This window comes from Urocampus carinirostris, chromosome 2 (genome assembly GCF_059441175.1).
Source record: "Urocampus carinirostris isolate Australia breed hairy pipefish chromosome 2, RoL_Ucar_1.0, whole genome shotgun sequence".
Classification (NCBI taxonomy): domain Eukaryota; kingdom Metazoa; phylum Chordata; class Actinopteri; order Syngnathiformes; family Syngnathidae; genus Urocampus; species Urocampus carinirostris.
The window spans coordinates 41396056-41414453 of record NC_142350.1 but is presented as its reverse complement, the minus strand read 5'-3'; the positions used below and the strand labels follow the sequence as shown (position 1 = coordinate 41414453).

Sequence of the window (18398 nt, the reverse complement as noted above, 5' to 3'; positions counted from 1 at the left end):
TTCAGCTTTTATAAAACAAATACATTTATAATTATTGTAATTACAAACAACCACAAATGAAATAGCTCAACATCCAAAGCTTAGCACGAGGTGGGCTCATTACGGACATTTTAGGATGAGATTTAACTAAGCTCAAGGCAAGTAACTCAAATAAGCATTAAACATAAGCATGACTAATATACTAAAATGTACATACAAGTAATTCAATTCAAACAGTATTGGTTTTTCAAACTAAACATGTAAAAGTGAAATATTAAGAACATTTAACTTAAGTTAACGATTGCAAACAAAACCTAAACACACATCTTCCACATCAGAGATTATAAATAAAATAAATCTCTTAATTTCTTCAGTCATCAACAAGGCAAATATCTTGCGTTTGACCGTCAATCCGAGGATTTCGCTGTTAGATTCTACAAGCTTTGCTTGACAAAATTTTGCTTACATTGTCTCTCCAGCACACGTTGGGTTTGAAAAGTATATATGGATGTCTATCTGGATGTTCCTGTCACTTGACAGGAAGTTCGGAACTTTAGTTCACTGTTGTACTGACCCCTGCAAGTGTTGTGAATGAAGATGTGGGTGATTTTTCTTGTTCCGTCAGTTGACGTACCAGTGTTCTTTTTTTTTGACTGCGTCCCTGGTAAACTCAATTTCAAATATCGATCCGTCAAGTCAATATGGTTTAAGGAATCAGGATGAGAAGGGTATGGTTTTAGTTGCAAGTGAGAAGAGAATATGTAGTTAACTTAATTTTGTTTTCCGCCTCTGTGTGGGCGTCGATATTTTGCATGGGCGGCGTGGATATGTGAAATTTACCCCTTGTTCGGTCTTAATATACTCAGATTCAGATTCAGATATACTTTATTGTCATTCGTGTACACGTGTATACAGAACGAAATGTCGATACATCTGACCCGAGCGTCAGCCGGGATAGATAAGTTTAACCATGTCTTCGTCAGAATTTTAGCGCAGCAGTTCGTCATCTCGCGGTTCGATGTTAGTTTCAGTTGTAAATGGTCCAGTTTATTGTCCAGAGAGCGAACGTTGGAGAGGAAAATGGATGGGAGAGGCGTTTTGAAGGGTTTAGCCTTTAGCCTAGCGGTTAGCCCGGCCCGACAACCTCGCTTCCTCCTCCGGTCACACCGCTCTCTTGCCACTCTGCTTCGCTGCTTTGTAGGCCGCAGGGTCTTGTTGACGTAGCAGTCCGTGGCTAAATAAACTCTCCCGAGTGGTCGTAGTACCGAGCGCTTGATTTCTGGATGATCGCATATCCAGCAAAAAACTGCGATCGTTTATTAATCTGCAGTTTGAGTTGACTTTGTGCGCCGTCAAAACTGAGTCGAAGACTGGGTTTTATGACCAAAGTGTAAAAAACTGTAGCGAGCCGACGTAGCCGCATGTGAGAAAGAGCGTAAGATTAATAAAAAATTTAAAACACTGAGTTTTTGCCTGTCTGGATCGTTTGTAATTTTAAAAGTTTACTCAGAAAAAATGAACTTTTGTTAGACGTTCAAAAGTAACCATCCTAAATACAGCAATTGAAAAATAATTCCAAGCTTTCTAAACAATAACTGACTTGTCCTTTTTTTACCCATTAAATTAGTGTGATACCTATTCCACCTACCGTAAATTCCATTCTACAGAGTGCACATGATGAAAATATGCATGATCAAATTTAAGTACAAAACCAATTTTGTCTTAGTACAAGATGAACAAGATTTTAATCCAAATATGGTCCGCAAACTGCGCCATGCCCCGGCACACTTGACCCCATTTTAAACTGCTTTCTTCTGTTTACATCTCATGTTTTCGGATCATTCAAGATGGTGATCACAAAGACGTGCAAATATTTCCTACTGCCAAATCAGGGCAGCGTCACGTGAAACATGAGCACTATATTCCTCGACGACACCGCCAGAGCAACCATACTCCGGAGAATAGTATCAGATTGCATCACGGACGCGCCTTTTTGTGTTGTTGTCATTGGTGGTTGTCATTGGTGGTTGCTATATTAATGGACCAAACTGCATAAGCTTGTTTCGTTCCTTGAGGATTAAAGGAAACTCCAGCAACCTGACATTGACGCTGATAATACAAAAAGAGAATTGTATTTTTATGATAACTTTTACTAGTGTTTAATTCCGATTTAGTATTGAAGACCTTATTTTTGGGGGTGAAAAAGTTAGAATGTCGGGAGTACGTTGTAAATATTAAATAAAATTATCTTAACCTCCCGATGTGTTCCTGTTATGTATTATATGAATAATGTTGGCAAAACATGGAGTAATTTCTCTTGAAAGGCATTATAAATACTTCCAGACATCACCACTGTGTTTTGTATTTAAGACCCATGCGTTTTTTAAAAGAGCAGCTCGCGGTTTTCCTCGATGCAGCCATGAAAAAAATATTCAGCTGTACTCAAAGCTGCAGTGTTTAAATCGTAGCAAAAAAAATAGCGGCTTGTAGGCCCGAGCTTACAGTATTTACATGTAAGATGAGATTCGGTTGCCAATACATTTACATAACTATTCTCACCTGAGAAGGCACGCATTTGCGCAAAACAACCAAGACTTAAATTTGATCCATTTATCTGGGTTGTTATGAATAAAATCACCCATACTGTAAAGTATAAGATGAACTTTTTTTTCAACAGCAATAAGTTCATTTCATACTATACAGTCTTGCAGAATTGTCTTGTTTAAAATAACTAAAACGTTCAAATTGGGATGCGGTTGTTTCTGCAAAACAACACTAACACACTGGTTAGGTCAAATCAAGGCATGCCTAAGGTTGATCGATTTTTGACCCAAACTTGGGTTATTTTAAATCCCACTGTTTTAAATTTTCTTCCTAGCAATGTTATGGGAAAAAAAAGTAATTAGTTACAGTTTCTAGTTATTTTGTCTTAAAAGTAGTTACCCCTCTGAATTACCGATCCACAGATGTAGCACGTTACTCTGAACTTGATCATCTAGTTACAAAATGTTGTATATACTGTACTCACATTGAAGCAGACCCCCTAAAACTGCTTTAAAATAGCCACATATTTTTTTTTTAAAAACTGAAGAAAACATGTACATTAACCTGTGGAAGCATATATGGCTTGTGCAATCTTGAGCGCTTGCAAACTAACACAGCCGAGACACTCCATATCCATTTTGTCTTTTGTCTTCAAACAACTCGAAGGTTTCCTCAATTTTTGGGTGACGTTCGAGACATTTTTTTTTTCTTTCTCCAGACATGGTGTATATGGTAGTAAGAATATCAGAATACCAGTGGGGGGGAACTCGTACCTCGTACTCTGTGCTAGAGCTGTCGCCATCGTAACTGTTTTCAGCTGTATTTTGTAGGTAGTCATAATCACGCCCACCCTTTTGAACAAGTTGTTGGCGCAATGAGTGTTGTATGTGACTTAGTTAGCAAAGAAGGACTCGTCGAAGAACAGAGGACTCTGCCTTATGAATCTGCTTTTAAAATAATTAAGGAATTGTCGTAACGACAGTTGAGTTACAAGATGCGATTAAAAGCGGTTATAGTACTTGTTACAGAGAAAAGTAATTGTACTGCAGCAACATTGTTTTGTAACGCGTTACTCCCAACACTGCCTCCTAGTCAACTTTTTAGGTCTGTTTTAATCATTGCAACAAAGTATGATTGAAATGGAAAACACAAAGCCAAATGGTAGTGCCACAGAAGGCAAATCTCCCGTGAGAAAACAAGCTGTGAAGGAGGCGGAGAGCAGAGGAGGCAATAAATGTGAAAGCACGAAAGAAAAGTGTGCTGGGTATGATGGTGTTGGATGAACACAGAGTGAGAGAGGCTACGGTTTATATAACATCTCCAGCATCTTCATTGGCATGCGTCAGGGGGTTGAGGCATCAATCACTCCATCTGTGTAAAATCACGAGCTGACTCCAATATAGCTAAATATTTATACTGTCACATACACACAGGCGTGCAGATGAAAAATCCATTCATTAGGGCCTTTTCAAGCCTGTCAGTTTGGAGATGGAGATTAGAGGAGCAACCTCCCACCATGCCTGCCTCTGCTCTCGCAATCTCATCGTCCGTATATGCAGAGCTTTGAGAACCATAAGTGTTTCGAGTTTACCTCTGTTATATATATATGAGCGGCTACCCTGATTGGTCAAAGGCCGAGCTAAAAGGTTCGATGTGAAATGAAATTATATTGTCAACAAGCCTAGATGGTAGTGTGCCCGCTTTGAGACTGGGAGGTCGCTGGTTCGCGCCTCGGCCGAGTCATACCTAATTGGTATAATGGCGGCGCCCTCTGTTGGCTGCGGCTGCATCGACTCGCTACAACGGGTCAGGTGTATCGACATTTCGTTCTGTGTACATTGTTACAAAGAATGACAATACAAAGGAAATTATTATTAATTATTATTAACAAACATCTTTTTAAAATCAATTTTAGTTGTAGTCGCATTAATAGCATTCAAAATGGCTGAGCCGATAGAAGATTGGGTATAGCAGCTTGGAGTGGTCGGTTGTCGGGAGTTGCAATAACAATTTGACCGCCAGAGGGTAATAGAGAAAGCAGATCTTTATCTCTTTTATTGGTATTTATTGGGGTTGTCAAGTCACAAAACCTAGCTAAAGACACTAGCGGAGGTCTAAAGTAAAACTGAAAATGTTAATGAAAATCGCTTCAGCTGACAATTAATCACATGCAAACACACACAAGTTGGGATTTATAAAGTAGGTTAGATAGATTGTTATTTTGATAAAAATTATTGGTAGAAGATTATTATACTCATTTTAAGTATTTTTAGTAGACACTCAAAATAAGGAGACAAGACATCAATGGATTTTAAACTTGCAAGGAGGAGAAGGAGAGAAACCCTCAGATAAGAAAGTCCATCCCTTTCTAAAGTCCTTCCCCTGAACTTTTTCTTTTTATTACATAGCTTAGGTCACTTCAGCAGATCTGCCCTAAAGGGTGTGGAAATCAAAGAAAAGCTACATGATTGGCTAATAACGACAATGATGTAATGGTCAAAACAACGAGCAACAGTACGCAAAGAGGAACTGGCTTCCTATGAAACATCTTTTGCATTCGTCTAATATCAAAAACAGGAGTAACTTATCAAAATAAAAAAAATATTTAATGTCATAGTAAGAAACACCACTTGAAATCAATAACACTCTCTGAGAACCTACCCAAAAAGCAGATTTATATTTAAGGGTAAATATATTATTTGAATAAGTAACTGATTACATAATTAGTTTAAAGAGACGTGTTTAATATGATTAAGACAGTCCTGCCTTTCAAGTCAAGTCAAGTCAAGTCATTTTTATTTGTATAGCCCTAAATCACGAAGAGTCTCAAAGGGCTTCACAGATCATTACACTATATTACACAGACTTTTTTTCAGAATATTATCATACATTCCCCTGCTCTGGGGCCGACGAAAAGAGTAGGTTATTCATATGCTATAGAGTAGAAGTGAGTTTTAAGCTTAGATTTAAACATTTCCACTGAGGTTGCAGAACGGATCTCAGGGGGAAGAGCATTCCACAGCACCGGTGCCCGGATGGAGAACGCTCTCGAACCAGCAGAACACTTCTTTGCTCTTGGGATCACCAGAAGACCGGCACTCTCAGAACGTAGGCTTCGGACCGGGACATAGGGGGAAATCAGATCTGAAAGATAAGAAGGAGCAAGTCCATGTATGATTTTGTATAATACTAAGAGAACCTTGAAATCACATCTAAGGCTAACTGGGAGCCAATGCAGGTTAGCCAAAATCGGTGTGATGTGATCGGACTTTTTTGTCCTAGTTAAGTGCCACATTTGTTTTTTGATATTTTTATCAAGATAGCAGATGAAAAACAAACTTAATTAATCTTAAAATATTAACTTTGGCACAGGAGCAATTTATGTGAATTTTGTATATCGTTTTAAAGGTTCTTGGTATTTGAATTGACACAAACACAAATACTCAATGAAGTTGGATTCGTGTGCACGTTTAATACTAAATTGTCAAAGGGAATTTATAAAAACAACCCTCAGGACTAACGAAGGATAATGAGTAACAGAAAGAAAGAAAGATAAATATGGGATTAAGCTAAGAAAATAGAGAAAAACAACACAGTTTCCTAACAAAGCAGTGTGACTGAACTGGTTTGATTTGTCTTAAAATTATGTGATTGCTTCATTTTCACACAACTGCTATTATGGCCGAAAACTCTATAGGTTTGCACGGCAATCTCACTTTGTCCAGAATCTCCACCACAGCCCAACATTTGTAAAGCGACTTCTGCAATAATATCTTTTCCAAAGCATTATATATCCATTTACTGTAGCGTAGTTTGAAAATGTTTGCTTCATCACTGGTTATTCTCTTACCCACACTGATAGAGTGTTGTTCAATGGCTTAAAAACCTAGGGCCATCTGCTGCCATCCCTATCCGTGTGGATAACCTCCCTCAGGTCCCTTTCCTCACATGGTTAGTCTGTGCCTCGCCATAATCATATTTTATTCCTATTACTATTTATTTTGTTTTTGTTGTATTTTAACCATTGTGTTTGTCTGTGTATTTGGTGTTTTGGGTTGTTGGGTTAGGATAAAGATGGGGATTGCATTGTCTTATTGTACACTGAATGTTTCATACAGCACCTTGAGTGCAAATCAATCCACTTTTTATTTTTTAATTCAGTTTCAACCAGAATCTGAAATCATAATGATCCGATTTTATTTTTTAAATTTGCTTTCATCGACTGCCTATCACTGTCAGGCCGGGCCTTGGCAATAATAATAATAATAATAATAATAATAATTTCCTTTGTATTGTCATTCTTTGTAACAATGTACACAGAACGAAATGTCGATACACCTGACCCGTTGTTAAAGTGACTGTTCACATTGTAATCACTAGAACGAGGCACGGTTCATGTTGAATAGTCAAAAGAGCTTACATTATAAAACTAACATTCATAATCAATCATTAAATCATGAGAGAGTGAGAGTGCTGGACGAATAGGGTGTAAAAGAAAGCCAGAAGGAGGGATGTTTGAAAGGGTGAATGAAGCATTACAGAGAAAAGGGAAATGTATATAATTATCAGCACAAGTTCAACATCCCAACTAAATCCATTGAGCTGTCGAACATGGCTAATTAAGGGAGCAATCAAAAGTCCACCTCTTGAGATTCTTCAAAAGGAAACGAATGAGAAGACAAGAAGAATAGAGTATGGAAAATCAAAGAACGCTTTTTAAGGGAAAGTAGAGAAGGTGACCGTTGTTACCATTTTATTGTATGTCAAATGTCATATTCTTTTCTGGATTCGTTTTTTTTTCTTTTTCTTTTTTTATCTTCATTCTGTTTTTTTGTTTTATGCGTGGATACGGCCCGGTCACACTGATCATTTGTGACCTTCATCTGTAAAGAGTAAATGGCAAACATTTGTAGCATCAAGGAAATAACCAGCATGTCAACCAGTAATATTGAATTACTCATATCTGATTTGCTCAAGAAATGCTTCGTCTGATGGGTTTCAAGGCCAATACCAATGGCCAATATCAGAGCTAAAACAGCAGTCATCAGCTTTCGTTTTATTAAAACTATGTTGAGGTTGCTGTTTATCTACTGCCAGAGATTGACTGAATATGTTCTTATTTTCAGAATACAAAGTTGGCCATTCAAAGTCATTTAACAGCTGGTTTCTTTAGGTGAATACACTCAAGGTTCGGTAAAGGAAATTTTTGGGGTGCTATAAAATACAGTTGGTTAGACACATTTTGACATTGATTAGCTATTAAAATAAATAAACTATTAAGCATAAAAAACACATCTGGTAATATCAGAAAGCTAGCAATCTTAATTTTACATGGACAGTTCAAAGATGTTCAATGTGAGCACCATGGTCACACGACAAGCAGCTAGTGGGCGATATGACAAAAACTTTTACCGCGATGAAAAAATCATTATCAGCTGATATCGCTAATTATCACAATGATAATCATGTCTTTGTTTTCACATTTTACGTCTAATTTTTGCCCCTAGGTGAAAGTTGACAAAACCAGGATTCGTAAAATGTAGCAGAAGCATAGCTTATTACCGCTCACCTCTTTACAAAAACAAATAAACAATATATATATATATATATATATATATATATAATGTATACACTTTTATTTTAATTTACTTTCATTGAATATTTTTTTGTTCATCGTGGTAAAAATTATATGAAGATAATTGTCGTTTTGTTTCATTGCCCAGGCCTAGTTCCAAAAGTTACTTATGCGTGCCTTTAGCTCTCATCCACCTATCTTAGAATAGGATGCACATTGACCAATTCTTTAACAAATCCCCACAAAACGAAATCATATGGTGTAAGATCTGGAGAACTGGGCGGCCAGGACATGAGATCGTGATCATTCTGCCCAGACCATCCAGTCCATCTGTCTAACCCTAAAGCTTCAGTGTTGTGGCAACCCATCCTGTTGGAAAATGAAGTTACCATACACATTGTCACATAATAAATCCATTAACCAGTTTTGGAGCATGTCAATGTGCGTCTCACCATTGACTGTTGCTCTTTCAAAGAAGACAGCTCTGTTCGACATAGCAAAAACACCTTCACCTTTGAGGAACCTCACTGATGCTCAAGAAGTTTATGTGGGTTCTCAGTACCCCATGTGTAAGTGTTATAACTTGTTAACTAGCCATTTACGCAGAAAGTCCCCTCATCTTCTGTTGCATTTTAATGCATTAGTCATGACGAGCTGTTTTATCAGTGTGCTTCAACTGTTAGACCAACTGTAGCTTGTAAGGCGGGATGTGCAATTGTCTTCTTAAGATACACCTAACAGTTGTTGTAGGACACTGACGTTCCCTATCGGCTTTTCAGACTAATTGATGCAGTAGAGAGCAGTTCCAATTTTTTCATTCACATCTTCTGGAGTTGAGAGGCTCTCCATTATTTTTGCTGAGCATAAGGGCCCATCTGTTATTAATTCAAGCAGCCATCCAACTATGGTGGTAGCTCCTTTTTTAATTATCTGCAAAATGCACGATTCAGTTTTTTTCAAGTACACAAAGCCACTCTTCTGATTGAGTGAAGTCAATCAATGGGTCTGAAAAGAAATTTTAAAAACTAATAGCCTTGCAAAATTCTTAATGTAATTAGCTTTAAAATGGCACAACTTTGCTCTTACTACCATTGATAGTCAAGGGCATACGGGGACTTCAAATATGTCCTTAAGGTCTGGAACGCTCTGTACATTTTACCTTGTGTCTCCAGAATTTCCTCTGACACTCTTAAGGTTATACACTGTTCACTTTCATCATCTCTGGCTCAAGGTCATGGATGTATCTTGATTTTATGCCAACAAGCGCTCTTGCCTTTATGTCTTACATTTCCAGATCTTTTCAAAGTCTCTTAACAAAATACAATGGATAGTGGGTGCCGTGTCTTCCACAAATCTACTTTGTAACACATTATTAATACCGAAAACGCCCCCTAAATTGGTGTTTTTCTATGGTTTCGTATTTCATCTACTGGGCTGTGACCTGACCCTGAAGGCGATAGAGTTAGAGTTATTTTGGACCAGATTATACTAGGTCGTCCTCTGTCAGCAGAAAAAGAGCTGAGAGCAGTACACTAACCCTCTCACCACTGTTACTGTTATTATGCCTCCCTTAATCCATTGCACCCTAAAAGTAGAAAGCAGTCTTTCTTTCTCCTTGAAGAATTTTTTCATGTACACGCGCACTTACTTATAACATATACATTTTTGTTTCACATTTTTCCCAGCTAAAACGAAGGATTGTAGGTCACAAACGTTTCAAGAGCTATGGCAGCGGGATTTGAACCCGGACCGCGGTGGTGAGAGCGATACTTGAGAAAAAGGGATTGTTTTTTCTTGTGAAAATGTAATTTTTATTTACAAAGGTGAATTTCTAGCATTTCGATTCAACTTATCAAATTTCAAGATAAGAGCGTATTTAATTTTAGTGTGTGGGAGTTGCAGGCCAAGAGGCCTTCTGTCAGGCTGTGGCCCCTTGTCTTGTTTTTGTTCGTCCTTGGGTGAGTTGAGTGAGTCCATCTCTCTGCCCTGTCCGCCTGGTGTCAATCCCGCCGTAGTATAATTGCTTGTTTTTTGGTCGACCGGCCTGTCCTCCGCCATGTTGATTCATGGCGTTTGTAAAGGTGACAGTAGCGGGTGTCCCCGCCAGACAAAGTACAGCAGTCACTCGGCAGACCTCAGCCCACGTGCTCTATTTTACCTTCGCACCTACACAAAATCCATACAATGGAAATGCATCCATGTCTGCCTGATGTATCACGGGCATAGGCAGAGTCAGTTAAGGGCACCAAATACACATCTTGACCAAAGAATGAGAAAAACCCACTGTTGGAAAAAAGTTACTAAATCAATCAGTGGTTGAAGATCTCGGTATGGTGACCCCTCATTTCTTTTGCGGGGTTGCATTCCAAAAAGGACACGCGATAGTCATAATCGACAAAGTAGGAACTTTAATTATTTATTAAACAAGTAAATGCCCCAGCGTAGCTGGTAATTCTATTCTGGTGAGTATGTCAAGGCCGCGGTTTGTTGAAAAAGTACCAGGGAGCCACATCGCAACACCAAAGAGCATGCAGTTCTGTAGCTGATTTCGTGGTTATTTATAAGGAGTGACTTGACACAAAACCTAGCTAAAGACAGTCGCTGAGGCCTAAAGTACAACTGTGTAAATGTTCACAAAAATTGGCTCAGTCTTTTCAGAGTCCATAAATCACATACACCCACACACACGCACAAATTGGGATTTACAAAGTAATCTAAATTAGATAGATAGATTTAGATGGATTAATCTGATTAGATGAATTAAGAACAGATAGATAGATTGTATTCTCTATGATACATTGAAGCAAAAAAAAAAACACATTTACAGGCTCAAGCAATTATTTAACAAAAGAACTGTACATTGTAAACGTTTTTTTTTAACACATAAAGTTTATTCTGTAGAATTTTAATTTTAAAAATAACCATGTTGCTCTAACGCAGGGGTGTCAAACTCATTTTAACTCGGGGGCCACACGATAGAACAAACATTCTGTCGGGGGCCGCATTAGTAGATTAAAGAGAAAGAAAAAGAGAGATAAAGAAATAAGACAAAAATGGAGGGAAAGGAGAGAGGGCAGGACAAAGAAAGAAAAAGAGACGGTGAGAGCGTGTTAAATAAAAGATAACAAGTCGTGAGAGAGGGAGAAAAGAAAGGGAGAGGAAGAAAGAAATCCAAAGAGAAATAGAAAGACAGAAGAGAGAAAAGAGAAAAGAAAGCGCGAAGGGTATGAAAAGAGAAAGAGAAAAGGAAAAAAGGAAGTTAGTGCAAAAGAGGTTCAAAGAGACAGAGAGAGAAAGAGACAAAGAGCAACAAAGGAATAGAAAAAGAGAGACACAGAGAGTGAGAGACAGAGACAGAGTGGGAGAAAAGGGGTGGAATAGAAAGAAAGAGAGAGAGAGAGAGAAAAATAAATACAAGTACCGTGTCTTTGTGAGAGGCACCTGGCTTTGGCAACATCAAGTTAAAATATTTCAACCTGCAGCTTGTTTTTCTCTTGCGCTTCTCTGAGTGTTGTCTCGCGGGGCGGATTCAATCCCTTAGCGGGCCTGATCTGGCCCGCGGGCCGCCTGTTTGACACCTGTGCTCTAACGTATTGCATTAAGGGCGGAAACAATTTCTGGGCACACTTTTTTTTACTTTAAAGGATAGTTTGTAGCAATCATATGGACTTTATGGAAAACTGCTATCAAGAAGTCCAACTTTGTTGGTGATAGAAAGCATCTTCCTCTGCCTTTCAGTTGTGATTAATCATACAATTTAATTTGACCTCTGTGAACTACATATTCATTTTATTGGTCTACTGTTTGCTGGGCAAAATGTATATCCTGCCATGAAAAAAAAAGACAAAGCCGCACTGTAGTTAAAGCTGCAGTTTTTGAAATGTAGCAAATAAATAGCGGCTTGTTGAGGTAAGATATTAGGCCAGTTCTGAGAGCTGGGTTGGGCCTAAAATGTGAATTATTGTATTCTCGTCAGGCTGGTTTTGTCTCAAGCTAACTTATAAAAAAAAAAAATCTATAAATGTACTGTATGTTCATAAAAATGTATACTAAAACAATATGTGGATACTAAAAAATAAAAACAAAACGGGCCGTCCTTATTCTTCGTCTCTCTGCCTCTCTCTCTCTTAAGATGCCGCTCAGATTCTTAAGGACATACTGCTGCTGTGGTTTTTGACCTAATATTCATCCCGTCAAAATGACGAACCGCGTTAAAATACTCCTTAAAAATATCTGTCAATGATAAATTGTCAGTTAATGTAACCTCTGCAGACAGAGAATTATAAAAGATGAATACGTTCATACAGTCTTTTTTAACTTTGATTGTGTTCCAAAAGACAGGCTTTAATTTATAAACCACCTCTTTTCCTCCTGAGTCCTCACAAAAAAATATGAATATAATAATAATATGGGGTTTGCCAGTTTCTGTAGCCGGGGATCTTCGCGCCAAGTACCCCTCCCTTGGCCGCTACCCAGCTCTCTGCGCACCCGGGCTCAGCCGGCAAATCTAGTTAATTTCCTGGGCTTAGGCTGTATTTGGGCTTTAATACCCGCGGGTTCTTGTCAAGTCGGGCTGAATTTTTTTAGGCCCTTTCTTACGTCGAGCAGTTTGTAGATCCGCTATTGTCTCTTCTATTTTTCTTCCTCTCAGCAAGCCATCATCTTTTTTTCCCATCTCAGCCAATGAAGCAGCCATCTTTGCTTTGTCGCTCATCCTCTGCAATACTTCCATTTCAAGGAATCAGTCACTTAGAACACTCGGAACACATATTAAACAGGCATCAAGCTCTCACCGGGGCCAAATCACGCTGTTCAAATGTTGTTCTTCCACCGGGAGCGCAGGACAGCACTAGAGATGGGATGTGCAACATTAACTTGATTCATGGCCGCGGCGACTGAGTGACACCCCATAAACCTCAGCAGGCCGCCACTGGGACCTGCAGCAGCACCCTGCGGCTAATGGGACACACACAATCGCAACATAAAGCCTCGCCACCCCTACGGGCATTCCATACGTACCACCGCGAACACATGCAGGGCCTTCGTGGACTAATAGAGGCATCAACTCCTATCCATCTGCTTGATTTTCTACAGGCGTGTTTCCTATATACTACGATGTTAGACTGTGTTCAGAAACAAATGAAATATCGTAAATTCTGGACTACATAGTTCACCTGAATAAAAGCCACATGCTCAAATTCATGAACAAAACTCAGTTTTGTCTTTGTACAAGCCAGACCACATTTTAAAAATTATCAAGGGTAATACCTCGAGATGACGCCTTTACCAACTGAGAGTATACGGGAATTTGCAGGAATTTGCTGTAGAGGAGCTTTCTGTGAAGGAAGATGAAGGGGTAGGGAAAATAAGCGTCTGCTTATGACTACCCCTTTTCAAATATGGTATGATAGCGTTATTTTGTTGTTGAATCATTGTTTTTGTCCTGTTTTTATTTCAATGTTGGAAATAAAGTTTCCATTCATTCATTCATACTGTTATAGTTTTTTGTCTGGTGGTATTGTTCTTATGATTTATATTTGTATTGTGTTTGGATTTGTGGTCCATTAGGTCTTTTTAATTGTTCGGTGGTTGGTTTAGTTTCTTGTGGTTTCTGTTGTTGTGATTTCTGCCTCTTTAGCCAATGACCTTTTATGCTTTCTGCTAAAAATAACGTTCACGGTTGCAATGCAAAGCTAAAGATACTTTGATTTTGTAAAATGGTAGCGCTTTCGCTTGAATACAATTGGAGGAAGTAGTTGGCTCCCCCCCTTTTTTTTACACTAATACTGTATTTTCTGGACAATAAGGTGTACCCTCAAATACTATTTATTTCATATATAAGGCGCAACTGACTGTAAGGCACGTGAAATTAAAACGACAGTAACAGTGAGGTTTGCTTTTTTTGGAACATATTGTTAGGAAATCAGATTTCACAACTAAATTTACTTAAATGTACTTAAAAATAGTTACTGTATGTAGGAGTAGTTATTGGAATTATGCATACCTGATTTTGTTTACCAGATATCCAGTCTAAGAGTTGCACCACTTTGCACATTTTTGTATTTCTGGCCTATTTGTTATTTAGGTGCACCTACTCCAGGAAAAATTGTTATTTTCACTTGTTAGGTCAGTAGTTCCCAATCTACAGCCCGCGGGCTGTTTATGGCACACCCTGCACAATACCAAGGAGCTTTTGGATTTTTGTTTTTTTTTCATATACCGTTACGCATGTTTATACGTGTTTAACGTGCATAAAAAAATGGTTCGTTTGGGTGCGTATTTTTGATTGAAACGGGATACAGGAATAATAATAATAATAATAATAATAATAATAATAATAATAATAATAAAGGAAAAAATGAAATATAATTTATTTACTTTGTGTAAATATAACGCACAACAAAATTAACATTCGTGCCTGGTACTGTGACTAAAATGAGGTTGATAATGAGATAAAATCTATTGCCTTTTCACAAACCATATATACCACTGGTAGTCCAGAACATTGACCTGTCAAGTTCAAGTTCTGTCAGGTTCAAAACGATGTCAGAATGAAATGAGAATCTTTTGAGTTACAATCAAACTCGTTTATTAAAGATAAAGCAAGCACATTGAAAGTAGGCAAAATTGCCCTCTTGAATTGAAATGAAATAACTCCACAGACTAAAGCGTGAGCCTCCTTTTTAGACTGTTTCATAGATTTCTGACTGAAGGATAGCGTAAAACACAGGCACATAAGAGCATTCTGATTGGGCAGGAATCACATATTCAAATGCAGTGTTTAATGTTGGTCGCTAGATGGCGTGAGAGAATAATGAATGATACATCACAGCAGTTTATTGTTTGCACATAGAAAGGAGTCTTGGGAAAATTACCAGTGACCTCAAAGTTGTAAGGCAGAGTTCAACTGGCTATGGGAACAATATGCTCCCCTCCTTGGGTTGCCCGGTTATGCTGAAAGGAGTTCCATGCACCTGTTTGACAACAGATAGGCAGCTTCCAGCTCGGTAGAAACAAAGGTCCTTTGGCCCGTGAAGCACACACTCCCGACCGACCCTTGAGGCGCTCTCTCCAAAAAACAACTTGAAAACACAACTGCACGATTACTGAGTAAATATAAATCTATAAAAGTATTGTAATATGGTATAAAAGGCACACTGAGACCATGATTTCTCTTACACGTTCCATGGACTTTCTTCTGTAAATAATCCAGAGTTGTTTTTGGTTACTATTCGTTTAATTCATAGTGGTATATGTCGATCTGTGAATCCAGAAGGGTTATTTGAAACCATACATTTTACATTTAGGCACTATTGCAATCTTCACACTTTTTCTGTTACAAAGGAACGGTTTGAGGACCCCTGTATGAGGGTTTACACGTGTAACACTGTTTTGTGCTTGTTATGTTATCAAAATGTGTGCAATAGAGCAATTTGAAGTTGATCAGTTACCCCTCGTCCTTCTTTTCCCCCAGGAATTGTGTCCAAGGCTTTCGAGTGCCGTCTTAAAGGCCAAGGCCAGACTTTTGTGGAGACCGAAGAAGCCTCCTTAGACAGGAAACTGGATGACGATGGTGATATTCAGCAGGTCATAATAATCCAAGGCTACAGTGACGGCGATGTGGCAGTTGAGCAGACCCTGGAGGAGTCCGCCGCGACCACCCTGCAGACTCTGGCCATGTCTGGCCAGGTTGCAGAGGTGCTGCACATCACAGAAGACGGAAAAGTAGTCTCTGCCGGTCGAGAGCTGGCTTCCTCAGAGGCCCAGCTTGCCGGTGGGAGAACCCGATACGTAGTCCTTTCGGCTGGTGAGGCCCAGGCTCAAGAGGCCGGCGAAGTCTCCGCACAGACGCGAAAAAGTCCCGTCGCCTCCGAGTCATCCGCGGCTTTGGATGCTCTCCTAACCGTTGTTAGCGAAATGGGTGAGCAGGAAAAAATCCACGGCGGTGCGTCGATCGTGCACAAGATTGAAGCGTCCTCTGATCCTGCCGAGGCCGCCCAGGCGACCCATAAACGGGAGGAGGATGTGCAAGTTGCTAACCGGACGGGTCAAGAGGAGATGCAAAACCTGCTGCAATTAGCAGCCTCCCGGATGATGAAAGAAGGACTCACCCAGGTCATTGTAAATGACGAGGGAACCCACTACATTGTCACCGAGCTGGACAACTGCACCCTGCAGGTGGAAGAGGGCGTCTACGCTGAAGAGGAGGCAAGCCGAGCGAGAGAGCAGCAGACCGATGACCTGTGAATTAGGGATTACCAGGAATTTGGTTTTTCAGTCTTTTATGAGGATTTTATGAATAATTATGTGAAATTAAGTCGCATTGCAGAAAATGTGTGTGTGGGGTTTTTTTTTTTCACAAATCAGAATTAAATATGTTGTTCCAAAAGGGTTGACCCATTTCAAATTCCCATATCACAAAAACTACCTAATGGATCTTGATAAAACTAAATACACTTTATGCTTAAGTTTATTTGGTTAAATTTACAAAAAAAAAGTAAAGTATTTCCTGCACTATAAGGCACACTGGATTATTAGGTGCACTCACAAAAAAAGTCCTTTTTTTCCCCCATACATAATGTGTTAGGGACTATAAGGCGCACAAAATTGAGATTTTATTTGGGCTACTGTGTGTTTGGTACATATAAATGCATTAATATGTGTAATATTAATGCATTAATATATAGTGCTTTCCAAGATCACAAAACATAGTATGCAATGGGAATCAAACCCGAGTAGCAGCGGTGAACGCATCGACACATTAAAACTGGACCACCAGATGAAGAATTGTATGGCATGAGAGCTTATCCCATTATCAGAGTATTTTTACTCACGTTGAGTTCATTCTCATAGGTTAAACAGTCTCTCCACTTCTTCACCGGTGCGTCAATATACTTGATTTATTATTGGTATATTATATGCGTACGTAAAAAAGCTTGTAAAGTATTTTGTTTCCCCATTCTGTAACATTCATTGGTGAAGAAGTGGAAAGACTGGTTAAATTATCAGAATGCACAATGCAAATCAGTATTCCTGGCGCTGTGAGTAAAATAATGTGAAAATGAGATAAGGTCTAATGCCTAGTGATAAAGTATCGACGCTCTCGCCCCCATTACTGTGGTTTAATTATTTTTGAAAACAATGTTTTGAAGTTTAGATCAGAGATCTTTAGCGGTTTGATCAAGCAGTGCATAATCGTTGCACAAATAGAGAAATATACCGTAAACCAGTGCAGCCCTAATTGTCTGTTTCAGTTCTTTTATGTAAGAAGAGGAGGTATGAAGACCAGTCCAAATCTAGAAGAAAAAATATCACTGAGCGTCCAGTCAGTTGTAGCCCAATCCTGCTAAAAATGAAAGTTTCTTCTTCATTTTCTGTGAGTTGGTCAATCAGCCAAGTATTTTAAGATTAACATCTCCGTTAACATTTCCCTCAAAGAAAAATCAACCTTTTTCTAGGATATTGCACAAAACACATTGACTTATGGCGAGTCATTTTTGTGTTCCATGAGGATTTATTTCAGCATAAATGTGAACATCCTCTTTATTACCTTAACCACTTGTGTTTAACTTGGCTTCATCAGATAGAGATGCTTACTCGCAAAAACTTGCAACATTTCTACACAAGCTTTGAAAATTTGAGGTCATTTAATATACATTGTTCGCAATTCTTGGACAACAAAGTAAGGTCAAACACTCTGCTGTATGTTAGCTGCCTTTTATTGTTGCATTTATTATAGTTACCCATTTTCTCTTCTACTTTCACGTTGTTATCACATGATTAGTGAGTATTCACCGGTTTGCAATCGTGGAAAGATTATTTTCTGCTCGCTTCAACGAATACATTATGCACAAGTTTCGAAAGCCATTTTTTTAGTATGCTGTATCCTCTTTTTGTTTTCATTTCTACTAATAAAGATTGAAACCATTAAAATCAAGCCTCCACAGTTTTCCATTGTTATACCCACATTTTATTATCGTGTTTGCTGTGATTGTCACGTCATTTCTGCATGAACATGATGTTAATCACCCGCAAAGCGAGGGTGGTGATAATGTTTAGATAGAGAGGAGTTTAGATATGACCACCAACTTTCACAGTCACATAGGTTACCCTAGATGTGAAAAATGCCAGACAAAACTGACTCAGCATTCTTGGTTTTGTTGACCCATTTTCCCCAGAAAGACATTACACTCTACCAGGCCAGAACAACATTGAATATCAACACCTTCTTTGACAGACAGTCAGGTAGGTTACCATAGATGTAAGAAAAAAATGCAGAAAAAAAGCTGATCCAGACCTT

General features: G+C 38.8%; 1 protein-coding gene across 1 annotated transcript in view; it reads left to right on the top strand.

The window, feature by feature from the left end:
* Window positions 1-18031, top strand: part of LOC148371906 (zinc finger protein 407-like) — a 208200-nt gene extending 190169 nt beyond the window's left edge. Inside the window, exon 10 of the mRNA XM_088326522.1 lies at window positions 15573-18031. Coding sequence (XP_088182648.1) covers window positions 15573-16345 — 773 coding nt within the window. The 3' untranslated portion in view covers window positions 16346-18031. The remainder of the gene's footprint in view (window positions 1-15572) is intronic.
* The last annotated feature ends 367 nt before the right edge of the window (window positions 18032-18398 follow it).